The sequence below is a fragment of the Danaus plexippus genome, chromosome 15, assembly GCF_018135715.1.
Source record: "Danaus plexippus chromosome 15, MEX_DaPlex, whole genome shotgun sequence".
Lineage (NCBI taxonomy): Eukaryota > Metazoa > Arthropoda > Insecta > Lepidoptera > Nymphalidae > Danaus > Danaus plexippus.
The window spans coordinates 6,328,292-6,341,067 of record NC_083547.1 but is presented as its reverse complement, the minus strand read 5'-3'; the positions used below and the strand labels follow the sequence as shown (position 1 = coordinate 6,341,067).

Sequence of the window (12,776 nt, the reverse complement as noted above, 5' to 3'; positions counted from 1 at the left end):
AAATTAGGAAGCAATGAAAGCATAAACTCGTTTTTAATCAGAAAACGAGCTTTACATAGGTTTTTTACCGACAAAACCAGGTAATGAAAACGATAAAAACTTGCTTACTTGATAGGTACGTCATTTATTAGAAATAATAAAGTCGCGCCGAGAGTCTAGTCGTACAAAAATATCCTTTTTCGTGTATTCATTCATCATAATCGTTTTCAAATTACTCACTTCACCGATGTTAATAATTTAAGTAACACATTAGGTGATTAGTTTTGTTTAGGTACCCACAATTGCTAGATAGAATTTGCCATATAAAAATCCCAGCATAATCGTACTGAATTTATTCTACATTGGTCGCTCTAAGGAGCCACAGTGATAGAATCTCTGCTATAGAATTCTTGACTTTCATTGTAAGAATTTGTTAGCCATTGCTTGTATAATATTGAGTAAAGACTATCTTTTGCTACAAAATGGAAACCCGGCCATCACCATCGGCACTGAACGCCCAGACTTTAAAGCCTTTTAAGGAACTAGGGTTTTAACCTCGGTTCAACGAGGTTACCCTCGCTCTCATAAGTACGAATATTAAAACATTTACGGTACTATAAAAACGGATACAGCGCCAAGAGCAGCGGGGAAAGGAGAAAAACATCAATTTGACAATTGAAAATATCACATCTTTTAATGACAAGCCCTTAAAGAGGTGATTTTTCTATAAAAAAGGGCCATGTCTTAATAAATTAACAACATTTGAACTTTCGGAAGTACTGACTAGGAACACCAAGTCAAGTCTCAAGTTTGCTTTTCGTGAGATTTTTTCATATACAATAACAAATATTTTCCATTTTTCTAAGTAATCTTTATAAACATTATTTTCCAATTTATGTCCATCAGTCATTTACTTCATAGGACTTTTTTTACATCATTTTTAAATCCTACAATATAAATAAACTTTTGAACATATAAATTAAATTTTCTATTATTATAACACGAAACGTCTACAAAAACATAAAATAACTATTAAATAATGGTTCGCTCTTTTCTGACGTCACACCACTATTATTATCTCCGATTCTGAAATCTTTTCCTGCCTAATAAATATTTAACATTTAAGGGCACATTCGGGTTTAAGTTTTATGAACTGTTCTGACCAAATTTAGTTTAGTTCATAGTACAAACAAGTATTACATAGATGGATTAGGAACTAAGGACATTATATTTGGACATTTCATAATAAACCAATTGCAATACTTTTACAAAATATACGTCAATTCTAAGTCAGAGTTCTACTGATTTAGGACTAGGAAAATCAACATGACTAATGAATACATCCTGTTGGTTGATTTAACGGTATCGCAATCAGAATTGTTTGTAAATTCAATTTAAATTCAATAGCAAGGAGATTCAGAAGCTTTGTACATGGATACTTACAACTTTCACAACTTTATTATTGAAACGAAAAGCTTTTAAAGTAATTTTAATTTATAACAGATAAAGCACGAATAACGGCTAACGTCTAATTTCTATTAATTTTGCATAAATCATTTAACAATATTATTTTTATAATATATTTAAATAAAACGTCCAAGTGCTTTAAAACTCTAGTTTTAATAGCTTATAAAGAAATTTGAGTTAAGCCATAATATAATTATATATACATATATATAACATATATATTTTAGAAAATTTATCCAAAAAAGTCAAATTTAATGATACAGGTGATATTGCAAACAAAAGAAATCACTTATCAATGACGTATTATCTCTTATTGAGTAGTCTAAAATGAGATTGAAATTAAAAGCATCTTAATTGTTACTTAAAAAAAAATATGTCGTGACGTAGAATAATATTAAAAACGTTAGAGACGCTCACATTTTTTTTTTTTATTAAGATATCTGCATTTTAAAAATTTTATGTATAATTATTTAAATTTTACGGTCGTACTGATTTAAATCATTGAATTTGAATTCTATAATATTTACTTATTTCTGATTTGCTGGTTCTATATATGTACGTAAAATTAAATTATCACATCGACATTAATGAAGTTTGTTCATACCTAAAACTTGTTAGGTTAACCGGTAATCCGCGTTTATAAAGGAAAATAGAAACTGATAAAAATAAACTTAAACGTAAATGAAATAAGCAGGCTATTTATTCGACGAGAAAAAGGAAAGGTAGTTAGGACTCTTCCAAGTATTTAATTGATTTGGAATTATTTTACAAGTTCGATTTTAACAATTTAATATTTATTTTTGTTTGTTCTTCAAAAGATTTATTTAAATCTTCAAGTTTAGCTCTATATAGCGAAATACAAGAGTAAAGATACTTTTTGTTACGATTGTACACGATTATTAAATTAAAAGAAAGATACTAAGGATAGAAGGATACTAAGGACGAATTTTAACATGCGGATGGGTAAAAAATTTAATGATTATATGTTTAATATTTTGAAAAACTGGCAATTAATGACATTATATTTCTTTAACAAATTGTGTTATATTTTCTATCTCACTGGAGAAATACCCAGACGTATGTAAAAAGATATCTTTCTAATTAAGCGATATAAAATGGAAAATACAATATTAAGAATATATCGTTGGATTTTATTGTGAAATTCACGTATGCAGGAATTATGACAGTCTTATTTCCTTATTTGATATGATATGATTTAAATATTGAAGCTCATCTAATGTCGTTTCACCATCATAAAGTACAAACTTACATAAAGTTTGCTTAAATATCTTCTCCGATTGTTAATTTATTATTGAATTTTGATTTATATATTGTGTTAAAATGTTTCAAAAATGTTATCCTAGCACGCTACTACTCTACTTGTGTACAAACATTAATGTCGTGTTGTAAGCGTTAGTAACGCTTGGATTTTTAATTCTCCTAAACTAAAAGTTTATTTTTTAAACCATGGACACGCCGGATATGACCTGAATGTTACTTAATGCCCTATGTTCAAGAAACAAAATTCTCTCTGCAGGGCTTCTTCAAACCACCAATCTGTGATATTGTCTTTTATATTACACTATAAAATTTAATTACTATTCTGCAAAGAATATTCGTGCCATTTATAAATTAAAGTTGGGGATGTTATTGGTAATTGATAGGGAAACCAATTCATTCAAAATAATGTCTATAATTTGTTAAACATTATTGGGATCGAATTACAAAAAAATGACAGATATTAAATGAAATAATTACTTATAATACTTAGTTTCATTTAACTTTCAATTTATGATCCGGCTTAATAACAATGTGTGAAAATCTCTGACCCTAATACGCTCCTGATATCAGAATATTCGGGTTACAGGCGCAAAAAACTTTAACCCCCGTCTAAAAGTTTGTGACGTGAGATAAAATAGAACATTGTGTTTTAGCGCCTAAAGTATGTTGCGGTAATAATAAACTCGTTCTCTTTCAGCATATAATTAATTAAACATACGATTGTATAAACATTTCAAGTTTGAGATAAAAGTCCCTAAGCAATACATTAACTAGTAACGAAATTAAATATTACAATGGTCTACAAAAAACAAAACGATGGCTTATGACTTAAGTAATTTTCAGTGAGATAATGCAATTCTAAGTGTCCAGTTAAATGCAACTATAGAGTCTTTTTAAATTTACGAATACCATTCCAAAATTTTAATGAAGACACATTTAGCAAGAGTTATTAATTTAAGTTTTTAATTAATTATTAAGCGTTAATAATAAAAAATTAAAATGAAACAGCTTATATAGCGTCAGGGAATAAATTGTTAAAAATACATACATTTAGATACAGTCTAAGAACTAAACAGTAAAACAAAACAGTGAATACAATTATAAAATTAATGACTTACACAAAAAAGATTCGATTCGCCGCTCGTTCCTCGAGCCTGACACGTGCTCGCAACATTCGTTAGATCTAAGTACGTCCGTTAAATTGCTGTTTAATTACAATAACGACTATCAATACACGAGGACTCTTCAATTAAATACAGACCTTCTAATGATTCGCCCTTGTGTTTCATTAAAGTATATTTTCTTTCAATGTAATTATGTAACATAAATATAAAAAATCTCATAAAGGATGCTATATACACGTCTACATAAATACTAAATCAATAAGAATCATAAGTTTTATTTATTTCTTTTCATTTATTTATGTAAATTTTCATTAAATGAATTCATTTTAACGCATTAGTATGATTGACAATAGATTACGTAAAATATCAATTTATATTGATCTGTTCGAATATTGTTGTACTAAAATCCGAAACTGTTACGTGATTAATCGATAACATCTTTATATATTTTTACAGATATTTAATTACCTAGTTCGTAAGACATTCATTATTTATTATCAGGTGGATTTTGCGGGAGTCCCCGCTGATAGTTTTTTCGCAAACCGCCTCATGTCCCTGTACTATAACGCTGATAGGTATTGTCTGTTTTTATTAGGCAACAATATGGCTGTCAATAAAACAAAGCCACAAAAATTACTGACTATTCTTCATAAAAAGAAAACATTGTTATTTAAAAACATTAATCGATTATATGGTTTGCCAAAAAATATTTCGTCATTCGAGTCTAAGAGAAACGAGTGTTTCATGACTGAATCCGAGATCATTGATACCATTCGTGATAGATTCGAATCTCTTAGGGATCAAATTAATCGAATAAATGTTAGATTAAAACCGGGTATTAGTCCCGACTCTCGTTGTTAGGAATCGTTTAAAAATTTTATATTCGGGCAAAACATATCAGGAATAACACAAACAATAGTCATACTCAATCTATCCCAAAGAAAAACTCGTCGAACCACTTAAAATAAACGTACCTTTAGCACTAACATCTTTCGAAAGCAAATTTGAGAGTTGGTCTGTTTGGCAAGAATCGTTCACGTCAAATATTCATGATAATCGTCAGCTGCCCTCCTCGCATTGTGTGCAGTACTTAGTAGGTAGGCTTACATAGAACGCATTGAGGGCTACCACTGGTATATTGCCAACGCATGACACGTATCAGTTCTATGTGGGATACCGGATAAGCTGCATATTATTTAAATAATATTTTAGATTTGAAAGATTCTTTGTAAACGCGAATCGTCTCGATTCCTTTATAGAAATATTTAACTCATCTTTCTGTCTTGAATCAGCGTGAGATTGAAGACCTTACGGATTTTATTTTCCTACGGATTTTATTGAGCCATGTGAATATTAGATTCGCAACTACTCAATCATTTGAACTTTCCGTTAAACATGTTAAAATTCCAACTAATAATGAATTATTGATTGATTTCGCTTAAGATCAGGTAAAAATATTAACACTCTCAAATTTATTTATTTTTAAACACGCAGTCGCATACATACGAAACAATTTGTTGTGTTGTTATCCACGGCTTGACTTTATACCGAGCGAAAACAGATAGTACGAGGTCGAAAACAATATTGCGATGCTTAATTGATATTAATTCGCAGAATAACTTAATATATTACAGCCTGTTTTAGAAAATTTTGATTACGAATAATTCCTTAGAGTAACTCATTTTCCAAAAACAACGGAACAAACTCGTTATTATCGAGCTCAAACTATTATCATAGCTTACGTGCATTTAAATATCGAGCCTCGTGTTTGCCCAGATCAAAAGTATATGACTCATACTATAGTAGTTGAATGAATTACGGCTTAGCTGCCTTCACACTTTGTCAAATGTGATAATCAGGATTCGGAGGATTTTAACTCATTGCTTGCTGATTTAAACTGGAATATTCCAGGGTTTATCGAACAGTTCTTGAGTGCTCAACTAATTCTGTATTTAGTGAATTATTAAGAGAATAGGATTGACTTCCGTTCACGCTCCCCTGCCGCTATATTAACCACGTTCGATTACGTCCTTTTGGGTGATTGGTCCCCTAATAATATTAATTTAGATTTACCTAAGTCTTCTTTCTCGGCGTCATTTTCCTCTAATGTGTTAAATGACGATGGGGGACGTTGTACTGTTCTCGGCCCAGCACACCCTCGAGGTGTGCCCGAGATGGGCTGCGCAGCACCAAGAGCTTGTGGCGGCGCTCGGTGGAGTGGGCTTGTCGCTTTCGAGTGTCGCGGAGAAGATGCTTGAGAGTGACAGATCCTGGATGGCGGTGTCCTCCTTCTGTGAGACGGTCATGTCCACGAAGGAGGCATCTGAGCGGGAACGGGAGGTTGCGGCTGATGCACCCTCCCTCCGCAGGCGACGGACGGGGGTGCGCCGGAGGCGATATTTGCAACGCCTCTAATAGCGCCCCTGCACTCCGGGCTGGGGTCGGGCTGGTAACCCGGCTCCTGTGAAAGCCCGGCGTCGTCGGGGCAATCCTAATTGCCGGGATCGCCTCCTTTCTCCGAGGGAGTAAGTCCGGTCTTTGCCAGGACCGGCCAGTCGCTGGTGTGCCCTGTCGCTGACAGATCCGGGGTGCACCAACATAGCGGCCGATGGCTTTCGCAGTGGTTTTAGTGAGTAGGGACCTGCCCAGGTCGAGTCTCACACATCCTCTCCGGCCCCACCAAGGCCGGTGAGACGGCTCGTAAAAAGAGTTTCCCTGCGTCATCAAAAAAAAAAAAAAACGTTGTACTGTTGGGTTACCTTTAAGTAAAAAACCTGCACAATTAGTACGTCTAACACTATTGTCGTTTTGTTGTGCTTTAGAGAAAACTCCGAAATACACCCAAGTCGCGGGAAAATTATAACGCTCTGATCAAAGAGCACATTGGTAACGATTACTAAAATCAAGTCAATGAATCTGATATTTACATGTGTGGCTCGTAGTACCCTAATCACACTGTCGTAAAACCCGACACTTCTTCAACTCGTACAGATTTATCTTTAAATAATGCTCTTAACATTTTTCCAAATCTATAAACAGATTTATTTATTCTACAAATATATTTTAAAGATATTATAGCTACGAAAGCAGATATTAAACAAATGTACTTAGGCATTGGAGTACACGTTAAGACTTATGCATTCTATTTCGCTTTAGTGAAAACGAACCAGTCTTTATTTTCGCCTTTAATTGCTTACCATTTGGGCTTAAGTCGAGTCCATAAGTAGCTTTGCGCAAAGCTCACCTCTTATAGTCAACAGTATTCTGAAGCTGCTAAGTTTCAAATCTCTTTATGGATGAGTTCTGGTTTACATTGTATATTGAAAATACTGCCAAGGAGCTACCCATAATATATTTATGTATATAGGTATATTTAAATGGTGTAGCAATACCTCCGCTCTTCTAACCAGTCTTCCTGAGTCTCACTGTCAATCCCTTAATTTTTACCCAGGAGATGATGCGTCTATCATGGGAATCTTCGTAGGACAATTCTTTATTTTCGCTCAAATAGCCTAGATGTACTAAAAGGACTATAATTTGGATAGTCGCACTTTTATTTGATATTCTCGGCTTGGTCACTCGCGAAAACTTTTATACAAAGTTGCTTATCCTATGGCTGTTCCTATGACTGTTCCTATGACTGAGGAATATTGCTTGATCCCACCTCTGGCGATATCTTTTAATGTTTCTCCATTCTCATGCAAGAGTTTCTCTTTCCGCGTCAAGGATAATTACACTACTCGTATAGTCGCGTTCATAGAAACTGTTATAGCTGGGTATGGATGTATAATTTCTGTAAAATTGTAACACTTGTAACTCCGAAATATATACCGCCATGATCATGTCATGTCAAGTAAAGCCTGAGAACGATATTTACGCTTTACGTATATCTAGGTTTAGGTTTTTGTTCTAGATTCAACGATTGATTCAATTAACTTATGTACACTCTTCACCCATCGTTGGCAGGTCTGGGACAGTCATAAAGTCGTTCAATGTCAGGAGAATTTGGATTCTCGTAAATTTTACCATGTGTCTGGTTTTGAGAATCCCAGCGACTGTTTATAGCGCCGCCTCCTTTCTTCTCAATTGATGTCATGTAAGCTTTGGTGGTACGGTACGCCTTGGCTGCCGTATCCTTCTGCCGTATCCTTGCTTTTAGTAACCATTACCAATGTACTTTTTGATCAGAGCGTTATAATTTTTCAGCGACTTGGGAGTTTTTAGGAGTTTTCTCTAAAGCACAACAAAACGACGTTAGTGTTAGAGGTACTAATTGTGCAGGTTTTTTACTTAAAGGTAACGCAACAGTACAACGTCTCCCATCGTCACGTAACACATTAAAGGATAATGACGCCGAGAAGGAAGACTTAGGTAAATCTAAATTAATATTATTAGGGGGCAAATCATCCAAAAGGACGTAATCGAACGTGGTTAATATAGCGGCAGGGGAGCGTGATCGGAAGTTAATCCTATTCTCTTATTAATTCACTAAATACAGAAATAACTGTGTATTTTTTTTTTGTGTAGTGAAATTATTAAGCATAGAACCATCTTATCAAACAAAAGGTGACTTTTATTACCATTGCTACTATTTCTATCCATACTAATATTATAAATGCGAAAGTAATTCTGTCTGTCCGTCTGTCTGTCTGTCTGTCTGTTACTCAATCACGCCTAAACTACTGAACCAATTTGCACGAAATTTGGTATGGAGATATTTTGATACCCGATAAAGGACATAGGCTACTTTTATCCCGGGAAAATGACGCATTCCCATGGGAAAATTCAGGCGGGCCGATCGCTTTTACGTTTAAACTACTGAACAGATTTAAATGAAATTTGGTAAGGAGATAGTTTGAGACTTAAGAAAGGACATGAGTTTTTTTGACCGCAGGAAAACAACTCATTCCCATGGGAAAAATAACTTTTCTGGCCAAGGAAGGAATAACAAAAAACATCGTATATAAAAATGTATTGCAGTAACCTATCTTCTTCTTAAAATGTATTAACCTAACCTAACCTATGACAATCACACTTAGTATGGTCTCATCCCATCTTGGCACAATTCAAACATAAGTACAAAAAAGTACAGCTCAGGTTTTTTCAAATTACTATACAAAAAAACTATCCAATGCGTACGAAGTCGCGGGCAAAAACTAGTATTAAATAAAATCTAACCGTTTTAATTCAAAATTCCTAATGTTCAAATTTCAAAAGTAGGCAGCCCAAAGAAATGACTTCTATATATTATTTAACGAGGTAAACATTTATTGTATATATTTTGGCATGTTTCAATTATAGTTTCAACTAGATAAGAACAGAAATGTTCAGTTATTGTATCGATACCTCATTATTGTTATATTTTATTATTTTTCACAATAATGTTAAGTACAATCGAATTTTTTTATCTTTGTCAAATTTGCACGACTTTAAACTGTTTATAAATAAATGAACTGTCACCATTGTAACACCGACAACATTTGACAGCAAGGATTACTTCAAAGTTCAATATTGTAGAGTGTTGTGTGTTACAAAACTTACAAATCTAATTTGTACCTCTTACAAATTATATTAACGAGATCTATTTATAAGATTGTGCTAAAACAACACAAGGTTAAGTAGGAGTAGTAACTTTATTAGACATTTAAAAGTAAAATGGCAGAAGAATTAAAACCTGTTAAAGACGAAGACCTAAAACAACTCAAAGAACGTATGCAACTAATTGCTGAGGCAGATCCATCACAATTCCATAATGATTATTCCTTGAAGAGATACTTAAGGGCTTTCAAAACTGTGGATAATGCATTTCAGGTAAAAAAATAATATTTTTTTATAAATATTTCTATACACGTCTTAATCATCTTCATAAAGATAATCCAAAATTATAGGCTATTTTAAAAAGTAACAAATGGAGAGTTGAATACGGTGTAGCCAATTTGCATGAAAACCACGAATTAATTGAGAAATATTCTAATCGAGCTAGAGTTCTTCGTCACAGAGATATGATTGGGAGACCAATTGTATACATTCCAGCCAAAAACCATAGCTCCAGTGATAGAAGTATTGATGAGCTTACAAAGTTTATTGTCTACTGCTTAGTAAGTACAAAACATTAAGTTAAACAACACATTTTCTATTATTTGTGTATTAAACTAATAATGAATATTTTGATACAATAGGAAGACGCAAGTAAGAAATGTTTTGAAGAAGTTATTGACAATCTTTGTATTGTTTTTGACCTTAATAATTTCACATTATCTTGCATGGACTACCAAGTTTTAAAAAATCTCATTTGGCTTCTTAGCCGGCATTATCCAGAAAGACTTGGCGTTTGCCTCATTATAAATGCACCAACATTTTTCTCTGGCTGCTGGGCCGTTATAAAAGGATGGTGAGAATATAAAATCTTTAGTTATTCTATTATTAGTATAATCTTTAGTAAATCCAGGAGGAAATTTTAATAAAACGAATAAACATATTTTTAGGCTGGATGAAAATACTGCTGGCAAAGTTACTTTTGTCAACTCGGAAATGGATCTTTGTCAGTACCTGATACCTGATATACTACCAACTGATATGTAACATAGAAAAACTTCACCTACCTGTAACTAAATAGTTAGTGCTAGTCATTTTAACTAATACAATATTAGTCAATGTAGACCGATCGTCTTAACTTATATGAATAACAATCTGCTGTTTTAACTAATTCCTATTATTGATATACTTCATTTTTATTTCATAATTCGTGACTAATATTTTGTTAATTATTATAATAATCTTGATTAGATATATACAGTTTTGTTGTCTGTTATCCTAAAAACCATAAATTCATTATAGAGTTGCCATATTTGATTTACGAATAGAAATCTTAAAAAATTGCCTAATTATCATACAAATACCAAAGATATTTCACACACCTCTATTTTATAATAATGTACTCTTTGAATTTTATCGTTAGTTATGACAGTATGCTTAGTACAAGTTTGCATTGTCACTTGACAAACAAAGTGTCTCATTCTTTGTGCCCACTGCTGGGCAAAGGCCTCTTCTTACATGGAGAAGATTAGAACATCAATCACCATGCTTGCTCAAGTCGGATTTGCGATTACAAACCTATTTTATAAGAAATTATAAGTCTAAATTTCCTCACTTGAAATAAAACTTAAATACATATTTATTATTTAGTGTTACAATGTAAACTTGGGGCGAGCATGTCGTTTATATCATATTCTGGTCATAAAAATTAATTTCTTGCCATTCCAATTTAAGTACAAAATGTATCGATTTTATTTTGTTGTTTTCTTAAATGTTGTAATTAATTAGTTTATATATGAACATTCATGTTTTTGTATACTGTAGACGTAATAGGTAATTTATCGAAAAGAAAAATAAATGTCAGAACAGAGGCAAATTAAAATGCACTTCATTCTAGTTAAGGTAAGCAACAATATAAATTTGTAAAATAAGTGAAATCTCGAACTAATTTAATAATAATTAATAATTTTCCATGAATATTATAAACCCTTTGAATTAGGTTAATCAATAAAGGTATTCTTACATTAAATTCCTACCTGTAGCATTCATTGATTTTTTTTTTCTTGACAATTCCATACAAGGTATGAATTTACTAAATAAGTATAACCTTGAATAAATCAAGATTTTAAACACGAATGAGATTATTATTTTTATTGTATACAATTTTTAAGTGTTATCTCATGTTTAATGCGTTCTGAACATTCCTATATCTCAAAACCAACACCAACTAAATTCAGTGAGATTAAGTTATAAGTTATTTTGCTTATGATCAAAATATCTTAATACAATGTTTGTATATTTTAAATATTTTAATGTTAATAATTTAAGATATATTATTTGTAGTTATATGAATGTGAAAAACTAAGAAATAAAAAATATAAAACAGGGTAACCCAAAATGTGTTTGAATGTTTACTTACTTTGAAATATAAATAGTTTTAGTTAGTTATATCTAGGTTCGTAGTATTTTTATACATAAACGTTTATTGAGGATAATATTTTTTATAATTTAACAATTTTTAAACGTTCATAGAAAAAACAATTTTCTACAGTATTCATTGTGAATGAAGGTTCCATTGTGAATTTTCTTACTCAAACATGACCATTCTGTAATTTCTGGAATGATAAAAAAACAATCAAAAAACAAAAGATAATCTATACATATTAATATTTAGTTCTACAATTTTTGCATGTCTGTCTGTCTGTTTGTTCCGGTTGACGTCTGATATGGTTGGACCGAACTTGACGGGACCTTTATTGGCAGGTAGCTGGTGTAATAAAGAGTAACTTAGGCTACTTTTTATCTTGACCCCCAAATTAAGCGGACGGCGGGACACTCAAGTGGACGGCGGGGCGGATGCGGAAGTTGAAAGTTTTTATTATTTTTATTTTGTTACGCAAACAGGTTTTTGTGGGTAACAGCTCGTATATAAAAATAAGGTTTTTTGTTGTAGAATGTAGACGAAATAATGGTTCATGCTATAGAAGGAAAGTAGCTTTTATGCAAAAAATATCGTGAGTACATTTTGCAAAAGAAACTACCTCAACCGTACATAAACATTAGTTTTGAAATAATATGTATAATATAGTTATAAAACTATTGTGTCAAAAAATATTTTTCTTCGCGATCCTATCCACTTGAATATCTTAAATTTAAAACAAAAAACGCATATGTGGTTACTGTCGTATTTTTAAAATCCAAACACAAAAATAATAATGATATATTTTTAAAATCCAACCACCCCAGCCATTAAATGAAAATAATAATGGTATAAAATAAAGGACATTTTACGGTTCTACTATTTCTCTATTTCTTTAAACTAGAATAATAAATTTTTCCTTTCAGTCAAGGGGTAGCAGACCTATTTTTTACAAATAATCCAAGTGTATT

General features: G+C 32.1%; 2 protein-coding genes across 2 annotated transcripts in view; one reads left to right on the top strand and one right to left on the bottom strand.

Moving 5' to 3' along the window:
• Positions 1-12,776, bottom strand: part of LOC116766496 (muscle LIM protein 1) — a 179,256-nt gene that overhangs the window by 17,201 nt on the left and 149,279 nt on the right. The window lies entirely within an intron of this gene.
• Positions 9,327-11,784, top strand: LOC116766488 (uncharacterized). The gene is made up of 4 exons (XM_032656347.2): positions 9,327-9,662; positions 9,740-9,949; positions 10,031-10,242; positions 10,337-11,784. The coding sequence occupies exons 1-4, from the start codon at positions 9,507-9,509 to the stop codon at positions 10,431-10,433; spliced, it is 675 nt and encodes a 224-aa protein (XP_032512238.1). The 5' UTR covers positions 9,327-9,506; the 3' UTR covers positions 10,434-11,784.